The sequence below is a fragment of the Camarhynchus parvulus genome, chromosome 2 (genome assembly GCF_901933205.1).
Source record: "Camarhynchus parvulus chromosome 2, STF_HiC, whole genome shotgun sequence".
In the NCBI taxonomy this organism is placed as follows: Eukaryota; Metazoa; Chordata; class Aves; order Passeriformes; family Thraupidae; genus Camarhynchus; species Camarhynchus parvulus.
The window spans coordinates 62,202,173-62,225,425 of record NC_044572.1 but is presented as its reverse complement, the minus strand read 5'-3'; the positions used below and the strand labels follow the sequence as shown (position 1 = coordinate 62,225,425).

The following is a 23,253-nucleotide window of genomic DNA, read 5'->3' as shown; positions in this document are numbered from 1 at the left end:
CAATACAGCACACCGGAGGTGGCCCCGCCGCCCCGCCTTTATTGCCGTGCGGACGAGTCCCGCCGCCGCCTCCGGCCCGCCCGCCCCACGCTGGGCCCCGGCCGCTCCCGGCACTCCGGGGATGATCCCAGGGCTCCGGAGATGATCCCAGGTCTCAGGAGATGATCTCCGTCTCGTGTCGCGCCAGCGCCGGCGGCAGCGTGGTCCCGCAGGGGCCCGGGAAGTGGAACCTGGAAGGAAGCGGCAGGTTTAGGGCGCGGGCAGGCTCCGGCGCGTCCCGCTGCTTTACCTGGCGAGTCTGGCGGAGGCACGGGAGGGACGAGGAGGAGAGAGGGGTTTAGGCCTTGTGGGGCGTAGGGACAGACTTCAGCCTCACCCTTTAAATAATACGGTATGTGTTTCCAGTGAAAATTCCACCATGGAGGAAGAATCCTCTTTTCTTACTTTTTAACAGAAACTTAATATTTCATAAGGCCGGGGGGCAAACGAGATGTATTTGTCTAAACCCAGCGTTTTGGCAGCTGGACCAAGGGGCAGGAAGGAGGGGACTGAAGGCTGTTGCCTGAGCGGCGTTACCTGAACCTGTTGGTGGCAGGAGTGGTTTCCATGTTGAACTCCGCGACCGGGACTCCTCTGGCCGAGACCTGCGGGGCGAACATGGCTGCAGGATACACCACGGACGAGGTCCCGACCTGCGGGCAGTGGGACAGAAGTCACAAGAATAGTAGCACAGCACTCAAACAGACCAAACCAACTCAGCCCCGAGGTGAGGGCCATTCTCACAACTGTACGTGCACTGAAGCCTAGGAGATGCCTACAGAAATGAAACCGAATCAGTATCTGATTAGTGTCACTGCAGAGGTAACAGATGTATTTAATTTAGCATAGCAATTAGGAATTGTTTCTCTGATGCAGCCCAAAGAAACCCATTTGTAACTGTATATGGGAAAAAAAATCCCAGAAACAAAATGGCACACTTTGTCTTCACAGAAAAATAATAACCCAACAAAACTTTCCTTCTGTTACTTGAGATCATCCTGTAAATGGCAGACAACACTCTAACCAAGTATTTTGGTTAGGGATCTGAAACCTACATGGCATGCAAACCACCTTGCAAAAAAGCAGCACATTATAACTTACTTCCTTTTCAAACTGAGTATGAAAATAATCGTATTTTTTACTGTTTGAGAAATTAGAACAATATAACAGTTTGGATTGGAAGAGACCTTAAAGATCATCTAGTTCCAACCCGTCTGCCATGGGCAGGGACACCTTCTAGTAGCCCAGGTTGCTCAGAGCCCCATCCAACCCGGCCTTGAACGCTTCCAGAGATGGGGCGCCCACAGCTTCTCTGAGCACCCTGTTCCAGTGCCTCGCCACCCTCACAGTAAAGAATTTCTCCCTGTATGTAATCTAAAGCCACTCTCTTACAGTTAAAAGCCATCACCCCTTGTTCCTGATGAAGAGTCCCTCTCTGGCTTCCTTGCAGGCCTCTTTCAGGACTGGAAGGCCACTCTTAAGTCTCCCAAGAGCCTTCCCTTCTCCAGGCTGAACAGCCCCACTCTCTCAGCCTCTCTTCATAGGGAAGGTGCTCCAGTGCCTCTATCAACTTTGTGGCTCTCCTCTGGACTTGCTCCAACAATTCCATGTCCTTATGCTGGGGGCACCAGAACTGTCCACAGTGTTCCAGATGGGGTCTCACCAGAGCAGAGCAGAGGAGTGAAATTCAGCAGCCAAACAGCATTGTCTAATCTCTAACCCCTGTGTACTTGACTTCTGAGTAGTCTGTGTACAGTTTAATGAAAGGTCTTTTAATGTTTTGCACCGGACACCAGAGAAGCCCTCTGGGGCTTTCAGTTCCCTCAGGGAAGCACAGATGCATCTGCTTTTCCCAGGAGTTGCCACGTCCCTAGCGTGGCCTCCCTGCCAGTTCAGAGGACAGGTAAGGAAAGCGCCACTCACGACCAAGCAGAGGTCACAAATATCCAGCTCCTTCTCCACCGCCGTGAGCACGCCAGGATCCAGGGCTTCCCCAAACCATACCACGTGGGGCCGCAGGAGCCCATTGCAGCCGTCCTCCTCACACCTGCTCAGACACCACAGAGGGACAGGTCAGCAGCTCTTCAGGCTGCAGAGTGGCAAAGCAGATCGCATTCTCACCTGGGCAGGTCTTACCTGCCATCATCCTCTCTCCTCCTTCACAGCCCTCCCCACACCCTCCTCTACCACATGCTGGACAGAAGGCAGATCATTCCATGCTACACATGTGCTGGAAGTACACATGTACTGCATGATCCCAAGGAAGGGGGTGCTGAACAGTTGTTCAGCACAGATACTTAATTGTGTCTTCCCCTTACTCAGCTCCTGAAATGCATGAAAGTTAAAACTCAGCCTCCATCAGCTTTAACAAACTAGCTGACAGGGTTTTAAGGAGAAAATGACCCAAAAGACAGAAGCATCTTGTTAGCCTCTTTTTCCTTAGGAATCAGATGAAAAATGTGGTGGCTTTTTCCATCTGCAACTAGCTAAGGCAAAGCTTCAGGCAACATAAAAAAGCATCATGGCACATTCTGTGCCTGTGAGGGGACCCCACCATGGTATTCCAGAAAAACAGTGGGTGACGCCTGCAAAGTAACAAAACATTTACTGCTGTAGCACTCACTTTCTTGCTGCAATTCTCCTACTACTTTGCTTACTACAAACCCCAGGAATTTGGCCATATTTCATCTTGGTGCTCAAGTACAAAAATGTGTGATGCCTTTAGCACCACGGTAACTTCTAGACACTCCTTTGTCTGATGCCCCTGTAACTTTATACTCAGTTTCCTGGGGCAGAGTTCCAGAGCTGTTGTCATCTTATTGCAGGGGTTCCATACTGTTATCTCCTATCGCAAAAGTTTCACACCTTCTGGGTGTTTCTCGTGAGTAGCTCCTCAGAGCACTGCCTCTTTCTTCTTCACAGAGTAGCCAACTGACTCCAGTTTTCAACCACCCCACTCTTTTATAGCACTCTTCTCACTGGTTACAGCTGTGGCCTGTTGAAGTCAGGCCTGCTCCTAATCTTTAATAATTGGCCCAGCTGCAACTCCTTAGGGGTAAGATTACTTTCTACACTATTTTCTTATATTCTATCCCCCTACACAGAGTTCTTTGTCTCCTGTGGAATGTCTTTCCAAAACAACATGAACAGTAACATGAAGCTTTGAGATGCACAAAGCATGAAGAGGTAACAGCCCAACAAAGTGATCCATACATACTGAGGAAGGTCTTCAACTGGAATGGCAGCATCTTCTGTGTCAGGATCTGGAGCCCTGTAGTTACAAAATGGAAATACATGTTCAGCGGTACAAAATGTATTTTATAGATTAATAAAAACTTAACATTCTCTAAAAACCTTCATATTCTCTAAAGCACACCCTCCAATCAAAGAATCTGCCACTTCAGCCAACTTGAACACCTACTACAGTCCTAAAATACCATACATGAGGCAGGCAGGAATTTGTCCAGAATTATCCTGAAGCTGAGCAATTGTAATAAGCTGGCCAAAACTGTCAAAGGCACAACAACTATTTATGTAACTATCTAAAGGTCTGGTGAAATGTAAAGGGAAAGAAGTCCTAAAAAATCTTTGAGTATGCCTGGCCCATCCCCCTGCTCACTTCCTTTTTTAATGGTGAAAGAAAGAATGGATTACCCCTTCCCAGCCAACGCGGGGCAGATCGGGCTCTTGTAATTCGCAGCTACGTTTCCACAGCTGGTGCACCGAGTTTTAAATAAACTACCTGGAACACACAAAGAGGAAACATCAGGGATGAAGCAATGGCTCTGAGGTGTGGCTGTGCAGGCAAATGGTTATGTTTATCCTGGGCAGCTTTTATTTACAGACCTTGAAGGCTGTGCCTTGCAGGTAACTTACAACAGGAACACAACAGCAAAGACAGTCCCACTGTGTCACCTTGTTCTGCCTCAGGATATGAATAATACACAGTCCCATAACATGTTTTGCAGGAAAATCATAATTTAAAGTATCACTGAGGGAGATGATTTCTGTTTATTGCTTTTCCTCTTACATCAAAAACATTTTCTTAAAAAAAAAAATATGCTGGTCAACACCATTTTGTTTGATGCAAAACTCCATCCCCAAAACTTCTGTTGCATTACTAACATGCCGTCGGAGATGTGCAATATAGCCAAGAGCTAAAAATTGTGTCCATTTTGTAAGGAATACAAATAACCAAAATTAAACTCTTGCCAAGACTTCATTGGGTCCACAACTGCAAAATAGCTTGTGCAGGTTTCCTGTGTCCAAAGCACAAAAGTGGTGGTGGGAAATCCCATTTACACCTTTAGTGCTATGCAAGTTAAAAAGCATCACAGTGCTGGAGGACCAGGATGGGTCTTTGTCCTGGGAGACTTCTACCCTGTGGCAGGGCCTGAGGAGTGAAGAATCACAGAATCACAGAATAATGAGGTTGGAAGAGACCTCTAAGATCATCAAGTCCAACCTATGCCCTAACACCTCAACTAGACTATAGCACCAAGTACCATGTCCAGTCTTTTTTTAAACACATCCAGAGATGGTGATTCTGTCGGGTCACCTCCAAGGGCTTCCACACCCTCTTCCTCTCCACACCTGTACATTTCCTCAGACCCCAAACCCCCGCTGACCCCTAGGGTGCTGCACCTGCCATGTGCTCCTCTGGCACTTTGTGAGAGTAAGGAATACCACTGACTACAGGGAAGAGAGGGGGAGGGCCACTGGCGACAGGAAAGAAAGGTAAGGGAATGTCAATTGTTTCCAGTCCCTTTGTCCTCCTGTAGCCAAGAAGTGCACAAGTGAGAACAGGACAGAGGGAAAGCACCAGGGCTGGTGAGGCCAGGCTTGCCAACATACCCTTTACTGGTGGCAGTCTGACACCACCCCTACCACACAGTGGAATCCCTGGGGATTCTTTTCCCCTTTTCTAAGTGAAATCACCCAGGTGTCACAGCCACACGAATTCAAGTGGATCTGTGGAAAACTGTGCAAGCAAGAAGGGAGAACCTTTTCCTTTGTACTGTCAGAATCCATTAAAAACAGAAAGATGAGATTCTGTGATCCTAAAGGTGAGGAATAAAGAGAGGTTACGAAGTACCTGAAACAACTTCCAAAAGAGAACAGGGTGTCACTGTAAATAAATTTATGCAAATTATTGTAATTTTAAAGACAAAAACCTTTTCTCTCTGTAATTATCCTGTTTTCCCTTCTTCCCACTCCCGATCCCAGGTTTCCTGGCCTGTGGCAGACATGTGAGCCAACTCCTACCGTGGATTTCTAAGAGGTGCTTGGTGCCTGCCTTCCTGTGCAGCTCATCAATGTTCTGAGTGATGACCACAACGCTCCTTCCTTGCTTGCTGAGACGCTTCTCGCACTCTGCAATGGCAATGTGGGCTGGATTGGGATGTTTGCTCAGCATCACTTCCCGCCGGTAGTGGTAGAATTCCCACACACGGGAAGGGTTTCGCGCAAAGGCCCCTGGAGTAGCCAGCTCCTGCAAAAGATGTAACAGGTCGTCCTACAACGAAAGAATCTCTTCCCCAGATGAAGCCTGCTGGAGCTCTGCCATTTATACTGCTGCCTGCAATACAAGGTCATCAAAAGTAGATTATCTATAACCAAATGCAGTTGATAAGAATATTGTTCCACAGCCCTTACAAGGGTGACAAGTCAATATGCAAGTTAAAATGGTAAAAAGTCAAAGTGTCAGATCAAAAGAGGAAATAACTTACAGAAATGGTGTGCGTACATGGGTTTACACTACACTCCAGCTGTACTCTGTGCTGTCCTACCAAACTATTAGGAGCTTAGCACAAAGCAAGATGAGATATTCCAGTGCACACCCTTTTTTTTGCACCCACAACTCTTTTCCACGGCAGCCATAAAACTCAGCATCACGTGAATGTATTTCCTTTGCTAGGAATTTATTTTCTGCTTTAAGTGTAACACAAGCCAAATTACACCCATTGTCAAAACCAAAGTCTAATGTCTTGTATTTTGTATGCAGGTAAAATTGAAGCTGCTTTTCATGCTAACTCTAATTGTGCCTTCTCTTTCTCAAAAACAAGATGCAGCTCAGTCCAGCACCTCAGTGCACAATTCCACTGACACAGAAACTGAATGCAAGTTTCTGGTGCAGCAGGACCAAACATTTATACACACACATGCTTTATTTGAATTGATGGTCACTGAAAGCAAAAAACTCATATTTAGATTCAAACCAGTTTCAAAAAGTCATGTCTCTGACACTTTTTTAGCTTCATCAGATCTTTTAGGAATGCTGTAATTAAAAACCACAAAGAAAGCAGGTGTGATTGCAGCATTTGGGGTAGCAGGTACTGACAGCAGAACAGCTGCTGAAACACCTGCAGCACCAGCAGGATGAGACTCATGAGGCCCCACAGAGCTCACATTGTTGGTGCCTTCAGCTGTACTCCCAGTGTCCGCTCCCACCTCCTCTTCCACCCCTGTGGCTCCCAATGCTGGCAAGATCATTCCAGCAAGAGAGACAGCCTGTGGGAGAATTAAAGAACCTGCCCCAAAATAAAACAAGTCCTAAAGCATTTTAAAGGGTCTTATGAGACACCAAGATTAAAAGAAAACAACCAGTCTACCGTCAGTTCTTCCTTTGGTATTTTGGTTTGGTTTAAACACTAAAGAGTTTAAAATAGGAAAGGCCCCACATGGTGCGAAAACAGTGAGGGTATCAAAAGATGAGCAAACAGCTGAACTGCAGGAAAACAAGGATGGCTGAAAGACCCAGAGCTGCCTGCAAGAATGTTGTTTTTTCCAAGCAACTGATAAACTGAAGGACAGAAGCAGATCCCCAAGGGCACAGAGAAGAGCTGCAGAGGCAGCTGTAGGGAGAGCTCTGTCCCTGCTGCACTGCCATGGGAGAACTTCCACCCTCTTCCTCCATCTGTTCCTGACGCTCCATGCTCACCTGCGTGATGGACAGAGAGGCACGGCTGTGCAGGCATGGGCCACCAGCACCTACCTGGGCTTGCCACTTTCTCCAGAAGCCTCCAGCCCCTCTGAAGGTGGGGACGCCGCTCTCGGCACTGACCCCGGCTCCGGTGATGATGGCGATGTGCTTGGCCTTGGCAAACACCTCTCGGAAATCAGCCATGTCTGTGCCAGGGCAGGGAAACAAGGAGCTGTTCAGGCACTCACACCCTGACCTAAGAGGCCACACTTACACATCCAGAAATGGCTTTCATACACACCTCCCATGACTTCAATTTTGGAATACCTACTGGCTCCCGAGCTTCTGTATGTTGGAATTTAAAGGGCGGTTCCTGGAGATCCTCAAATATGTGTCTGAGCAGGCTCAGTAGGGCAACATGTGCTAAACGTGATTACAATCAATACTGGAAAGGCAGCGCCTTTAACTAAAACCCCATACTGGATGCTACCCCAATAACAACTGTTGGCACCACCACCCAGGAACAGTTTGCTTCCTAATTGTTACTTAAGATCCTGAGATGAAAAAAAAATACATTTGTTTTGTTGTTGTTTTTGTCTGGACTTTTTTTTCCACAAAGTATCACCTTCAAAATTAAGGTAATTTGGGAAAATGCACTTTCTTTTGAGGCATTTTTCCTGTTTTCTAAGTTTGCAGCTGTATTTTATATTTTTAAATGTATTATTCCCACCATTTTTCCCTGCATGGTAATTTGGAAAAAAGATGGAAAATTTCCTTTGCCTTTTTATGTGAGCCAAGACAAGATTAAAAAGGAACAGGTTAGCTACAGACAGATAAAAAAAAATCTCTTGCAGTTTATCTCAGATATGATTTTTAAAGCAACACAGGTTAGAATCACAAAATGGCTGAGGTGGGAATGGACCTTTGGAGATTGTTTTGTTCAACCCCCTCTGCTTAAGCAGGGTCAGCCAGAGCAGACTGCCCTGGATAGTGTCCTGTGGGGTGGCTTTTGATATCTCCATAACCTTCCTGAACAATTCAATCCTTTGTCTGACCACCCTCACAGCTGACAAACACCATGGGGTGTTTTTATGCATTGAGAAGATGCCCTAGAGCCTTCATTGCCACAAGGCCTCATCACTGGCTTAAGGCCAACATGGTGGCGCCCACTGGATCCCCAGGGACATTCCTGCCCAGCTGGTCACTCCAGCCCATCCTAGTGCTTGGGGCTATTTATTCCCAGGGGCAGGACCCTCTGGAGTATCAACTACTCCTCCCAGCTTTGTATTATATGGAAACTTGCCAAGGATACACTCTGGTCCATTGTCCAGGTTATTAATGAAGCTCTTAAACAACACTGGCCTCAGTCCGGGCTCCTACAATATCCCACGAGTGAGCAGCCTCCAGCTGAACTTTGAGCTGCTCACCACAACCCTAATCCTCACAATTTACCAGGTGATCTTTCAAATGAAAACCAAAACTACCCCCTCTCCCCTCTACACACACAAAAGCCCACCCAAAGGCAGGCAAGTTCCTGTAGGGAGGGAGAGCCACTGGAGAGGTCCCAAGACCCACAGCACAGAGCCACAGGACTGGGCAGAGAACGCTGCTACTGTGATGCCCCACCTGCTGCTGCAAACCAAACCTCACAAGCCCTGAATGTGTAAAGCTCAGGCCAAAAGCCCTACGCACCAGGTCTCTGGCAGCAGCCAAAGGCTGATGCTCAAGGCAGCAGAAAAATCAAGTTTGCCTCATCTACCCGACATTAGGGGGTTGCTATAGTACCTGTGCGCAGTTTTCAAGTTAAGGCACATTCTCAAATTGAAAAACAAAACCAGAATATCCCCAAACAGGTGAAAAGAGGTCAGCCTTAACTGTTAGCCTGAACAGGGCTCCTGAACTGTTACAAATGCTCAAGGCCCAGTCTTGTACAAAGAAATGAGGAATTACTTCTATTACTCATTAGCATTATGAAAGGGAAATGCAATGAACCATTGCATACTTATGTGCATAGACTATAAACATTAAAAACGTGTTTATGTTGTAACCATGCTGACTGCAAGGGGTTTTTGGAACTCTACAGAATACAGACACAGAAAGGTAATTTTACTATTCTGGGGGACAAATAAAGCAACTTCACACTGTTTTAAACATTTTTAATTAAGCCACGGATTTCACCTAGCACACAAAACCTTCTAGCACTTCAAATCCACCTTAAAAACCTGTCCGGGGTGCTAAAGCAAACAAATACACGTCTTACTTGAACTGGGACGGGCCATTTCCAAGCAAAACTTCTGTTTCTTTGAAGACGAGGCCTTAAGTCCACAATGCACTTGGGAAACCAACCTTCTAGCGGTAGATTGAAAGAGACACATCAGGATCCCTCGGAAGTGTTTCACCTGGGGAGAAATCAAACATCAGCGGCCCAGCCAGGGTGCGTATTTCTGCCACCTTCCTGTCAGGGGCTCTCCTTAAAGAACCAGGTGCGAGCATTCGTCACGGCTTCCTCCTGCACCTGCAGAACACGGAACCACCCCCGCTCCGAGACCCTGGGGCCGGGATCACCGCTTTTGTTCAGAACCGGGGAGATCAGCCCCGCTCCAGAGCAGCGCTTTCGGCCGACACTCAACTTACGCGACGCTTCCGAACTGCGCTGCTAACCCGAGGCAGCTCCCAGGACCGCCGGCATTTTAAGAAGAAGGGGGGAAAGCAAGCGACGGAGCCGCGGCGGGCTGCGAGCCTACGTGCCTCCGCCGGCCCGCAGAAGGGCGAAGGGGACAGCGCGGGCGGGCGGAGCCTCGGCGAGGGGGAGGCGACGACCGCCGGGCCCTCAGGCCGGGGCTCCACCCGCCTCCCCGCCCTCGTGGCTGCCGGGCCCTCACGCCGGCCCCGGGGCCGCGAGTTCGCGGCCCGCCCGCTGCGACTCACCCCGGGCGGCGGCGGCGGCGGCCGAGGCCGAGCCGTGCGGTGCCGCACGTCCCGCCCCGCGCTGCGCCGCTCCGCCCTCCCGCGGGGAAGGGGCCGCGGGGTTAAGGCGGCATGGAGGCTTGGATGGATGCACTGGAGGCAGCCGTGAGCCGCTTCCCGGCGCTGCGCTGTCCCTGCGCCCTGTGGAGCGCGCACGTATCAGCTGGAATGAGACGCAAATAGGTCAGGAAAGCTGGATGGCTTTCTAGCGTCATCCCTCTCTGCGATCCACCCTCGGGTGTTCGCAGTTTACGCGTTCATGGATGAAAACTCCGCTGCACTTGGACAGCACTACTCATTTTTAATTTTTTTTAATGAGAAACGCTGGTTTTAGCATGTTTTGCTGCATAAAGAAGGGCAGCGCCTGCTCTCATCCAGCCGCCTCCTCTCCGCCCTTCCCCAACAACCTTAAATCATTACGGTCCTTTTCAGTCAGAGGTTTTGACACATTCCACACCCCACACCCCCTTTGGATTCTGTAAATTACCAGCTAAGCAGGTGAAGAGGCCCCCCAAACATGCACCCAAACAGGGGAAAGGCTGAAAGGCAAGTCCCTTTCAAGTCCACCAGCAGCCTGTCCAGCCCCGGGGCAGCTCCCGTCTCCCACTCCTGTAGGCACAGACGAGTTACCTGAGCGAGTTCACCCGAGGGCACGGGAGGGAACAGCCAGAGCTGCTCCCAGGGGCTGGCAGCCGACCTTTCCCTCATTACACTGCTCCATAGCACTTGTTATTGTTTACAGAGTACCAGCACTCCGTACGCTGCCTCCAGCTGCAAACTCGAAGGAAGCCTTTGGTGGGGGAATGGTGTTGTTAGTCACTGGTGCTGACTAAACGCTTGTGCTGGTGCTTGCTGGGCTGTCACAGCTGTTCCCTGAGCACTCCGTGTCTCCATAAAGGCAAGCGCGCTCGAAAAAACAGCTCATCATACACTCAGAAAACGAGGTGAAGGCCAGCATGATCTTACTTAGCATTCTAATGACCCTGATGTCAAAATCCATTAATTCTGTGCAGACTGGGAAAACAGGATGGCAGGTTTGTTGAATGAGGGATTGGCTCTGCATAACGTTATTCAGTAAGATGATTGGTGTTTAGTTTTTTTTAAATTGAGATCTTGCTACAGACTGTACACTGTGCTTATTAGGCAGCTGCTAGTTAATATTAAAAAGAAAAAAAGCAATTCACAGTTGCACTATCACCACAAATTTCTTCCACTTTGAATCTAAAGTTCAAAACAGCAAAATCTTAGTCTAACATTGCTATCAGGAAAAAAATGTTTCTGTTTATGTACTAGAGTTTTGAGGAGCACATCAACCAAAGAGCTTTCATCTATCCTATCACATCATTGTACCCACTAGCTGTGCTCCTTCTAACTTTACATCAGCCCAGGGCAGGCCATGTAAACGTGCAAGGTTTGCAGAAGTACAGGTCTTTTAATAACAACAGAACTCACAATGGCATAGGTTATGTGAAATGGGTACAGAAGGACACAAGGTTGGCTTGCTTTGGTCTCTTTGGCATATACAGATTGCCTACTCCAAGAGCACAATTATCCCAGTGTTTCTGAAGCAATCAATCATGCAGTCTGTATTCTCAGTGGTCTGAAACAATGAAGAGCCCAGCTGATGCTGGCTGATGCTAACCTGGTGTAACTACTGAATGTGTGCCATAGGAAAATGGCCACATTTATTTCCAAAATTATTTGTACTGGTCCTGGACAAATATGTTAATGCCAATGTGTAAGTAAATTTCCTAAAATGTTTTTAAAAATATTAAAGTGACATCTAAACTTAACTTCAAGACATTGGGGTGTTTGGCATTGATACTTGGCAGTGTTCCACAATCATCTGTGCCCGATAAAATAATTCTGCATAAAATCTTTTTCTACTACAGTAGTTTCCTCCAGCAGCAATGTCATTAATGCAGTGAGAGCAACTCACTGTGGACACGAGAAGCATGAACTGTTCTGCAAAGACACACATTTCAAAATCAATTAACACTTAAGAATCCTGCTGTCTTAGAAGGGACAAAAGCCATGGCAAGGGCCAGTGCACTGCACTTCACAGCCCCTCCTTTCACTGCCTCCTCCAGCACATTGCCCTCCCAGCTGCCAGCAGCTGAGGCCTTTATATATTTAGCAATGATCCTCTCTTGTCTGTCTTCTAGGAATTTGTCCCATCTCCCCTTGACCCACAGGATTCTGTTCTCTGGCAGGAGTTTCCTGGTGCTGCTCCCTCTCCTGAGAGGGATGGGGAAAGCAGAAGGTGAGGAATGTGTATCCACAGGGGCTGCTATTCTCCTCTGAGGCTCAGTGGTAAGATGGGTTCATATCGTCCATTCCAACCACGCTATCCTTCAGCATTTTTACCAAGTCCTTTGCATCTGAGCAGCACCAGCTAGAAACAGCTCCCTCTTTCAGCATGAAGCCTAATTGTACCAAACACAAGGAAAACATTTTTTTTTAAATCCCAAGTAAACAGTCTGTATTCTAACACACAACAGGTCTGCACCAATTAAATACAGTATGGCAGTATATAAATTACAGTTCTTTACAGTAAATAGTAAAATACGAGAGTCCGCTTACTGTACACAACAATCAAAGAAAGAACAGCAGCTTTTCAGTAAGGTCCCAGGTATCTCAATCATTCACTTGCTAAGGAACAAAGAAAAGATACAGCAGGCCATTCACTTCACTCATTTTTTACCATGTTGCTTTACAAATATCCAGAACGCTTGTACAGGCATCTACAGTATCTACATGTGGAACAACCTTCTTAGGAATCCATGAGCACCAGACATAAATCCCTCCATCATTCCCATTATTAAAATAAACTTTACAGATTAAAAGTACTTTAGCAGGTTCTATTTCATCTTGATAATAAACCAGCAAGTAACAAGTGCAAAGTTTGCAGTCATGATCCATTTACTGCTTCTTTATTTCCCATTTCTCCCCACCCCACACCCAAAAAACCCAAAACCCCCTAAAAAACCCAGAATGTTGTCCTCTCACACCCTTGCAGTAATACTGTTTCTGCAGTCAAACTGCCCAGCTGGCTTTTGCTAACATGTGAAATGCCAGACTCATAGCTTCAGGCATTGTCAGTCATTCCCATGCCAAGTCAGCACAGTGGCAGGCCTCAAGGAAGACAAAACATATGAAGCAGTTGGATATTTCAGTGTGCTTAAACACGGAAGGCTGCACGGTGCCCAGTGACTGAAAGGAACATGGCACCAAGTTACCAGTTAAAACATTTACAATAGAAAGATATAAACAGCAAATATGTCAGTCTAAAACAAGTTCTTTGGTAATTAAGAACAGTGGTTGGGTTTTTTTTTAAAGAATACGGATTCACATCCTGGTTTTTCCTCAATAAAATATCTTTTGTTGTTTAAAATATATCTCCCAAGCTGTTGCGTAACAAATAGTCCAGTACCTCAGTTATCTACAATCAGCTTTAACTGTGTTTTAGTGTGCAGCCGTATCTGCCCACTGGCAGACAAACTATAGATACACATTCATATATATATAATATATATATTATTTATAAAAAATTAGAGCATTAAGTCAAGGACTCTAGAGAATACACATTCCATATGGACAGGTTAAAATGTACAATAGCTTCAAAAATCCGTAGAGTTTTCTACACAGTGATGCGTGTAGTAAGTGCAAAAATACTGCGGTTTAGTTAATCCAAGATTTCCTGTTTTCGTGTTTTCTAGAAAAAGCAGAAGCTGCTGCATCTCCTGAATGGCAGAGGACATCTCCTCCTGTCTTGGGAGTGACTGATGAGACTTGAAGCACAGAACTCTTCCGCTTCTCTGAAGTGGAAGATGCCTGAGACCGGGAAGTGCTATTCCATTTCCTTGCGGGAGCTGGCGCTTTGCTGAGGCGCCCGGGACGAACGAAAACCCCGTGCCGTGGTTTGCAGTGGAAGTACTCTCTGCCTTTCACAATTCCATCGTGCTTCCCTTCAATGGAAAGAAATGCACAGGATTAAATGCTGGTGCTGCCATTAGCACATACAATTGAGGCGCTGAAGTGTGAATAGCTTTGGTTATCTGTCAAATAGTCAAGATTGTTCCTGCTGAGTGACAGAGCCAGATGCTCGCCATACACTAGGGAGAATAAAACTTGGAAAGGAGGGCTTAAAATGTGACCAAAAAGATGATTTTCTAAAATATTGCTTTGTTAACTAACAGTTTAAAAAGCCAAGCTTGTGTTCATTTTGCAAAATAAACTGTCCTCAAAACCAATTGCTTGCAAAGCTTAAAATTTAGCTGCAGACAAACTTCTGATCTGTTAAACTACTAAAAACATATTTTTAAATTACCTGAAGCATTCCTATAGAAATTTCTTTACACTTGCAGAGCACTGACTTTTTCCAACCCCTCTGAAGTAACAGAAAACCTGTGCTCTGGAATTCATCTTTCCCTGGTGGAAAACAACAATACATCTCTAAAAGTCACTGACACCAAACCTATCTGACAAGTGATGCACACTGTTAATAATGTTCATGAATGCGTACGCAATGATTTAAAAATAATATGTTACCTTTAGGTTTTGCTTGTTTCTCTGACCTGTAAAAACAGATGGGTACCAATGGGGAACTACCACAACATGCAAAAGCAGGGCTTTCAGACAGTTAAAAGTGGATCAGAGCATCCCTATAACCAGAAAGCTGATGATTGGGTGTATTAGATACCAAGCTTCAGGAAATGGGAAGTACTTCCCAGGACTGAACTGGACAGAATGATTGTACTGTGGCTTTAAAAATTGATCACACTAGCTGCATAGATAACCCAGAACACATTTAGTCTTACCCAGCTGAACATTGAGTTCAACGCCAACCCAGATTCCAGCTGAAAAGTCCACCGTTCCAACATATCTCACTGTGCCCATCTTATTACTTCCAACACAGACTTGCTCACCCACGGCCACCCAGCTGGGCAAGATGTGGGCTGGATCTGCAGAAGCACCTTCTTCACAGTCAGAACCATCCAAGTGGTCCTTCGTAATAAAATCGTCCATGGAAGTGTCAGGATAAGTCTCAGGCTCTGAAGTGTCTTTCAGCAGTCCAGAACAAAAAGGGCTCTCCACAGCATCCACAAGCCAGCTGTCACCTGCTGCTGCAGAGCTCTGCTGGCCCAGGCACGGACTCTGCCCCTCGCCAGGGCCCCGGGGTGACTCCGAGGCACTCGCTCTGTTAGAGGACAGAAGGGAACACGACTGTGGAGCTGCTGAATGGTCAAAGTCCTTCCCATCTTCAACGCCCATGAACTCAGTAAAGGAGTGATCTTCCAAAATGTCCATTGTGTGCTCCACTGTCACCTCACGTGCTGAAAATTCGATGGTGTTTTTCCCATCCAAGGAACTTAGGGCTGAGAGGGATCCAGCTCTGGGTAACTGCTGAGAGTCTCTGTCAGTGGCACTGAGTGACAGTGGTACTTGCTCTGTTAAGGCACTGTTTTCTTTCAGTGGTACCACAGGTAACTTCTCTCTCGCTAACTCCTTTTCTGACTCTCGACATTCCTTGTTTAAGGAAGATCTTAAATCATGTGCAAGGGATGATCCCAAGGGATCACTAGAGTCCAGCTCCTTGGAGTGACTGGCTAGCTGGTCTGTGCTATCACTACAGGGAACAAGCATGTCAGACAGGGTGGCATTAGAGGCACTGTGGGAAAAGTAGCCACTAGTGATGCTGCTAGTGGTGGGGCTGCGGGACACCTCTTTCTCAAGAACACGTGAGCTCATGAAGTCTGATTTAGAGGAAAACCACTCCCTGTTCTCCAGGCTGGCATTGTAAATACTGAAGTCAGCAAACTCCTCCGGTACATAAGGCCGGAAATTTTGAAAACTTTGTGGACTTATCAGTTTCTTATTAATGGCCTCCAACTCACTGTCTTCCTCCTCAGAGTCCTGCAAATGAGAAGAGGAATTAGGATTAGGAACCTGTGACAGTGAGGTTTCCAAAATAAACCAACCATCCTTGATTTTTTCCTTTCTGAGCATGGAGAAATATGTACGTGTAATATTCTTTATTCTGAAGAATGGAAGACACCATTGAAAAGAGCTGCTGGGAATATATCCTATCTACACGGAGCTATTCAATTTTTAGAAAATAAATTCTAAATAGTTCAGAAAATATAAACAAATAAAAGGAAAGTTACATATTTTCATACACAAACTTTTTCCCCCATGATTTAGACTAATTAAACCTACTGAAGGTATTTTATAGAGTTAATTCACTACCTAACAAGACAAACACAAATATGAATGGTAAAGGCCTTAAAGAGTTCCTGCTACTTTAATAACCTGCAATACAGGTTATTAAAAACTTTGGGATTATAAAAAACTTTGCATAGTGGGATTTTCTATTAACCTGATATCAGCAAGGCTAAATAATTTTGCTTACCCTGGCTATCACAGCTGAACATGTTCAGGATGTTTGAATATACAAGCAAAAAGATCAAATATTACAGCAAATCTTCAAGGAAGCATTTGTATGCAGACATGTACGTGTTTGGAGGGAAATATGTGACAGCAATCACCCTAGCAGAACTTGGACGTGCCTCCCTGATGTGTGGGGATGCACCATGACCAGACCAGATGTGGCTTTCAGAGTCCATATGAAGCTGAGAACTTTAGTCTGTAAAGATGAATCTGAGAAAGACTCTGGCAACATGGTAGGGCTGCTCCGCCAGGATAAAATATTGCAGGCAGGACTCTACATGGGTGCTTTTTTAAGTACTTCCTTCATTATATATATAAAAGTCTTCATTTACACATATATATGCAGGTATAAATATAGGTGTATATATACACACACATATATAGTAAAAATGGTTAGTTTACAGGAAATTTCTACTAGAAATAATTGTATTTTAGGAAAAATTAAAAATGCTGAAGTCCTTTAAAGAAACTGTAGCACCCATTGTTTCTCAGTTCCTTTATCTGCATCACAGATTTCAAATTCTGATCAAGGCAGATCCTGTGTGATATCTGAAGTACCTGGATGCTTTCAGACACCTGCTGTGATTCACCAATGTAAAAGGAAAAGCAGAAAAGTTAACCAGACGACCACAGAGTACCAACACATCAGTTTAAACATCCTCTTGAAAATGTTTCCTCACTTTAAAGTAGCCAAGACTGCTCAAATAACATTGTATAATAAAACTTCCAATGCCCACACAGGAAACAGATTTGCTCAATTTGCCCATGTCAGAATAATCACAGAATTGTTTGGATTGGAAGGCACCTCTTGAGGTCAATTAGCCCAATCTCCTCTGCTCAAGCTGGGTCAGCCAGAGCAGGTTGTCCAAGACAGTGTCCAATTGGGTGAGTTGTGAGATCTCTACAACCTTCCTGCACAACTCATTCCAGTGTTTGACCCCTCTCACAGTAGACAAAGTGCTTTCTTCTTCCATCTTGTGGTCAGATGGAATCTCATGTGTTTTGATTTGCCTCATGTCCTGTCACTGGACACTGCTGAGAAGAGTCTGCCTTGGCCCATCGGGTGTTTTTATATATTGATAAGATGCTCCTGTGACTGGTCTCTTTAAGGCTGAACAGCTCCAGATATTCCAGCCTCTCCCCATTTGTCAGATGGCCCTTATCTGTAACAAGGTCTCATGTCCATTCTTAGCAAGTTCAAACTCATAGCAAATATAATTCAGCATTGCCCATGCAAAATGGCCTCTTAAGATGACTCAAGATTTTCAATAATATTAATTTTTTGTTGGCACAGCTTTCAGTATCTCAACAGGATGTCTCTACTTGTCTAAGTATATCTGACAAATCCAACCACATTTCAGATTATTAATATTTGATCAAGTAAAGGCTTGGTATCCTTTGCTTTCTAACTTTCATGGCACTCTTCCAGAGTATTTCTTATACAGAATCTGGACGAAGGCTTTCATTTGCAATTATTTATGTCTCTGAAGAGGAGCAATAGTGTTATAAAATGCCATGTAAAACTACTGAGTATTATTTATACTGTTGAAAATCTTGCTACTTACATCTGAAATCCACAGCTCCCTTAGAAGTAAAGGAAAAAATTAATACCTGCTTTATTGAGACTACAAATATCCTTCCAACCACTAAAGCCTTATGCAAAGCATCTTTTTTGCATATTGCAGGATACCAGTTGCTCATCTCTGAGGGATGTTTTCTCAATAATTCTGCTTACTTCTTCTCTTTTACCAATTTTATTTGTGCAAAACTAAGTTTTGTTCTATGCTGAACCTTATAATTAGGGTTTGGTTTTTTTAAAACATTAAAAACTAAGAGTTTATAAAATATACTTTATAAAGTTGAAGATTATATATGAACTCCAAACTAATAAACAGTTAATTAAGAAAGTATTTCTAGTTGATAATAGCTAAATGTCCCCTTGAGATCAAAACGTACTTTTATAAGAGTTCTTTGTGTCTCGTTTGAAACTTGCAAGATTCCTCATTTGACTGAAAAAGCTCCACCTTGGTGGTGTCCCTGTTCAGAATCAGACTGGATAAGAGGCTGTAACTGAGAAATGGCTCTACAGACATACAGACATTGGTGAGTGATGAGGAAAGGCCAAACAAGTAACCACAGTGACAGTCATGTGCCATTTCAGGATTATCTGTCAGCATAAGTACAAAAGCTCAGCTACAGAGAACCAGACCTCTTACTAGAATATGGGCTATGAAGAATGCTGTGAATAGGTGAGGAGACATCACCTTGTGACAAACAAAAAGATGCCCCTGGTGGGGACAAGACATATTTCCTTTCAGAGCTCATCTTAAGTTTTCTGATTGGGAAATTCCAGAAAAAAAGCAATTCCAGAGTTTTTCAAATTTATGTGGATGTGAGATGGGGGGAAAAAACGAAAGAAGGTGCCTTGTACAGCTCATGCTATTGGTATAAATAAAGATAAAATCTTTGAAAAACTGATCAAGAAATTTCAGCAACTTCCCTGGGATGTAACTGAATGAGTATAATGAAAAGCAGATTTAAGAACTGGTAACAGAAAGACCACGACAGCAAGAACTAACAAGACAAGGCTATACATCAAGTTCTAGCAGTAAAGAAGCAAAATAAGCAAGAGCACAGAGCAGCTTCCCTACACCTGTTTTGCATCTGCATTTTCAAATCCCTAAATTACACCTCTTGAGTAACCTCAACAAGTTAGTTCCCATTTTACTAATTTAAAAATCAGTAATACTTATCTAGTGGTTGCACCACAGGTGCCTCAATTTTTATTGCCTGCTAGAAGGGCTTCCTCTCAGCAAACCCTCTCTTAAACGTGTTAATTAGTGGCAGTATTTAAATACACTTAATATGAAAACATTTAATCTGACCTTAACATAAGTCACTGTATTCCTATATTATACAGAACATGCCCCTATATATATCATGCTGTTTGGATACAGCTGCAATATCAAGCATGTGTAAGTACTCTCTCAAATTCCAGGTTGAATGCTCTATTTCAGGCCAACTGAATAAAAAATACTTTTTGTTAACTGCTTTATTTACCCCCCTTCCTTTGGCAGATGTGTTTTGAATATTGGAATACTTCAGCCTAGTTAAAATATAGGACTCACTGCAGCTCTGAAAAACGGGGTAGCCTGGGAAGCATACATCCCACAAAGGCTTCTTTCCTAAAGCAATAAAACCCCCAGAAGCATCACTTGCTAAACACAACACCCTAGGCTACCTGGGCTAGACAGAGTAGCTTTGTCAACCTCCTCCCCACTAGCAGCTGCTCCTTCTTGCCTGTCTCCCCAGGACCCTCAAGGGTCTAAAAAGCCATCAGACAGAGGAATAGATCCAAATGAAAAACTCCACGATAGTCAAGCCATCAGCTGGGTGGATCAGTTCCCTTGATCTGAGTTCCTATGCAACCAAACAAAAAGCTGTGTTGATACAAGGAAGAAGTCAGTAGGAGTCAAGCAGCTGAGAAGTGAAAGAACACCTCTTTCTATGGTCCTGTTGGCTACAGCAGGTTTACAGTGTTCAGTGAATTAGTTCCCTTCTAGCTGGCAAAGCCTAGTGGCAGGATGTTGCCCTTTCCTAGCTCTGAAAGCTTCTGTGTATGTGTGGAAAGTAGCACAGGCAGTGCCTGGGTTAATTCAGGGCATGCATGGGGTGGGACTTTGTTTTCACTCAAGGGATTAGAACTGCCCTCAAGTTGCTATGGAAAGTTTTGTACAATTTCTTTTCCAAGGGATGTTTTTGCAACCCACTAGAAGATTTTTTTCTTCCAAATACCTTCATGCTATTTGTATCAGTGACTCAGTGCAAGTCAGCACATCAGCTACCTTATGGAAAATTAACATGATCAAGAATAAAACAGCTGCCACCCAAAACCAGCAGCCAAGCTTCGAATATATACAGTAGAATACTCAGGACACTTTGATCTAACAACTGACAAAACAGCATGAGAAACCCAGAACAGGTTTTTTAATGGCTTGGCTATATGGCAGGAATGAAGATAACTGTTGAATAGAAGAACCCATCACTAGAATTTTGTGGAAAAGTGTCCCATAGGACTTACAGGAAATAATTTGAAGGTTCTGAATTTTAAATCTAAAGCTCTGATTAAAGCAAGTATTTGCAGCCATGTTCCACAGCCCCAAAATCAAAACCATCATACAGCAGAAATGATGATACACCTTTTGTTGAAGCAGCAGTGAGAAAAGGATTTCGCAAGTGAAGATTAAAACAAAAGCCCTCCACCTCAATTTCCACCTGAATTACGATGAAGACAGGCTGCAGGTTAATTAAGAGTGGCAATCTTATTTTAGTCATATTACTTCCATGTCAGGCAATTATAAGCTTTTATAGTGTACCCACACCTAAATGCACGGTTACTTACACCAAATGGGATCATTCCATTTACTCTGGGGTATAGTCACAAAATCTAGGTAACATACAAGGTATATTAGAGTGACAACAGCATGGCTCACTAACCCATCCTTTACTTGATCATTTGTGCCCTGTAAATACTACAACCTCCCCTCTCCCCCCACCCAACAAGACACATGACACATAAACATTAAAACCCAAAACAAAACAAAAACAGAACACCAAACCCCAGCAGAGTTATTTCCAAAGACAGAATGCATTTGCAAGCCAGGCAAGCAACTGTTACAACCATAACCTACAATCAGTCACAAGTGGTTATTTCCACCTCACAACTACTTTTTCCTGCTGGAGTAGCGTGAGTGCCTCAAGCCCACCACCAGGCCTCGGGACAGAAAGTGGTACAAAACTTACAATCTTCTCCTCAGGCATGCTGCTGGCCCTGCTTCCTGCAGGCACAGCACAGCCAGCACAGTGCACCTGAGATGGAGGCATGCTCTGCAAAGGTTGAAACACACAACACATCACACAAACCACAGCTCTGACCACGGCGCTAACTGGGTGCCAAGTCAGAAAGGTGTGAAGATGTGATGAAGGTGAAACACCCATGCTGGCCATACAGACATCAAAATTCAAGTTAATGGGTAGGGGAACTCATGCACTCTTCCCAGAGTTTGAGGGTAGGAATAAAGGCCAAAATTACAACCACCCCAGAATAGTTTCATAGAATTACATTTCATCTATTAAAAAAAACACACCAACATCTTACAGAAGAATAAAAAGAAAAAGGTGTAAAGGTAGTAAAGTAGTTACTGCTACTCTAAAATAGAAGTATCCTGTAACGGAGAATACATACCAAGAAGTAAAAAAACCCCCAAATCCACAAACCCTGTGTTCAGGTAAAAAACAAAACTCCAAAAAGCAAAACTCCACCAGATATAAAGAGTGACCTGAATACTTTTACCAGAGAATTATAAAATTCTGTTGCAACAAATGCAAATGATTTGCCAAGTACACAAAACCACTCCATCTCCCATAAAAAAGCAGGTGCTTTTCAAAGATTACCTCTTGACTAAGTAGAGGTCGGCTTTCAAGTGGTGTCTTCCTTTTATGTTCTTCTTTCACTGGCATTAAGGGCTTGAAAAACTTTGGTGGCTGGGGAGAAAATGCTTTAAAAGGGCTGGCCATTAAAGCATGGGAATTCTCTGCTACAACACCTAGGTAAAAAGGCAAAAACAGTGTATTTCAGTTCTTCATATCCTGACTGCAAGATCATATTTCAAAACAACTGAAGGTTAAGCCATGCAATTGACAAAGTTGCTGGCTACAGAAAAATGTCAGTATTTAAGTATTTAACCACTGGCCTAGGCATGAAATAATGCACAGCTCAGTGAGATCCTCAGAGAAATCTTGAAACAGAAGGAAAGCAGAGAACAGCAGTATCTGCGCCTTCCATTCTGAAGCTCCAACATTTCTCCTTTTCATCTTGGTCATAAAATCAGTGGAAGTGTCCTTGAAAATAGAACTGAGCAGCTCTTTGCTTCCTGTGTCTCACCTGACCTCTGCCCACAAGACTGCAAATCCGCCCTGTAACCAAGCCAGCCATCCAGAACAGCCAGCATGACCAAAAAGGAAATTATAAGCAAGGAAGCAATTAATAAACCCCCAGTCCCACTTTACTGCAGCAGTATTTCTACCTGCACTGTCTGTTCAATGTGACCTCAAGGAAACAAGGCACTTGTGACACACTGACAGGGAGGCACAGACAATATCCACATATTGTGTAAAGAATCTGTCTAAGGACACTTCCCACTTCAAAAAAAGTATCTTCATCTTCAAATTCATAAAATAAAAGCAGCTGCATTTTGTTCTTGTGTGTGTGCTTTTTTGTTTTGTTTTGGGTGTTGTTTTTTTTTCTTTTTTTTAGTCTACAGTTTTGATTTCTATATTTAGCACATTCTGCCCTCCTCTTTACCCTCTTTCCCGGATGTCTTATGCATCTCTCCTTTTCTCTCCTATTTCCAGATTATGTTTAGCTCCTTAAGTAGAAGCTGGATAACACATTTATTAGGAAAAGAGCACTGGGAATTTAATTTTCAGTTTAACACAGTAAATAAGAATCCACCAGCACTGTCATTACATATATGAAATCTCACCACTGCCATCTTTGCTCTTACGAGGTGACTCCCTGGGTAAAGTACCATAGCATGACACATCTTGATAACTGGAACAACAGTCAGATATATCTAGGTGACTTTCAGACCAACCCTAAAAAAATAAAAATACATAAATCTGCATGATGATGCAGGCAAATGTGGAAAAAATCAATAGGGAAACTCAGGTGTTTTTTTTAAGAGTCAACCAAACCCCAAAAACCAAAAGTATGTCAATTACTGACTTCAGACAATTTTCCTAACACATAGAAATTCATTGTTTTAAAGGCAATTAGCTGGTCAGAGAATAAGTTTTGCTCTGTTTCTTACATA

General features: G+C 44.3%; 2 protein-coding genes across 5 annotated transcripts in view; both read right to left on the bottom strand.

Annotated features, from left to right (window-relative positions):
• Positions 1 to 26: 26 nt before the first annotated feature.
• On the bottom strand, positions 27 to 9,968 carry SIRT5 (sirtuin 5). 3 transcript variants are annotated; one of them, XM_030965409.1, is made up of 9 exons: positions 9,596 to 9,731; positions 9,222 to 9,360; positions 7,034 to 7,167; positions 5,305 to 5,530; positions 3,694 to 3,781; positions 3,257 to 3,310; positions 1,963 to 2,086; positions 577 to 644; positions 27 to 230 (listed from the first exon to the last, which is right to left on the bottom strand). In XM_030965409.1, the coding sequence occupies exons 2-9, from the start codon at positions 9,334 to 9,336 to the stop codon at positions 155 to 157; spliced, it is 885 nt and encodes a 294-aa protein (XP_030821269.1). In that variant the 5' UTR covers positions 9,337 to 9,360; positions 9,596 to 9,731; the 3' UTR covers positions 27 to 154. The 3 variants fall into 3 exon arrangements, with proteins under 3 accessions (XP_030821269.1, XP_030821286.1, XP_030821277.1); XM_030965426.1 differs by lacking the exon at positions 9,596 to 9,731 and adding an exon at positions 9,890 to 9,968 and having other exon boundaries at positions 29 to 230; positions 577 to 692; XM_030965417.1 differs by having other exon boundaries at positions 30 to 230; positions 577 to 692; positions 9,596 to 9,824.
• A 2,088-nt stretch (positions 9,969 to 12,056) lies between these two features.
• KIF13A (kinesin family member 13A) overlaps positions 12,057 to 23,253 on the bottom strand; it is a 104,785-nt gene continuing 93,588 nt past the window's right edge. Inside the window, exons 36-39 of one of the 2 annotated variants that reach the window (XM_030944143.1) lie at positions 22,924 to 23,035; positions 21,833 to 21,984; positions 14,749 to 15,844; positions 12,057 to 13,896 (exon numbers count right to left, since the gene is read on the bottom strand). In XM_030944143.1, coding sequence (XP_030800003.1) covers positions 13,610 to 13,896; positions 14,749 to 15,844; positions 21,833 to 21,984; positions 22,924 to 23,035 — 1,647 coding nt within the window. In that variant the 3' untranslated portion in view covers positions 12,057 to 13,609. The remainder of the gene's footprint in view (positions 13,897 to 14,748; positions 15,845 to 21,832; positions 21,985 to 22,923; positions 23,036 to 23,253) is intronic. The other variant, XM_030944144.1, reaches the window with a different exon arrangement.

Bases quoted from the DNA above. Each gene is read 5' to 3' on its own strand.
- SIRT5 (XM_030965426.1), bottom strand. From the start codon at position 9,336: ATGTGTCTCTTTCAATCTACCGCTAGAAGGTTGGTTTCCCAAGTGCAT. The intron at 3,311-3,693 runs GTAATCCATTCT...TTGTAACTACAG, and splicing joins CCCGCGTTGGCTGGGAAGGG to GGCTCCAGATCCTGACACAG. The intron at 2,087-3,256 runs GTATGTATGGAT...GTGTCTGAGCAG, and splicing joins CCAGTTGAAGACCTTCCTCA to GTGTGAGGAGGACGGCTGCA.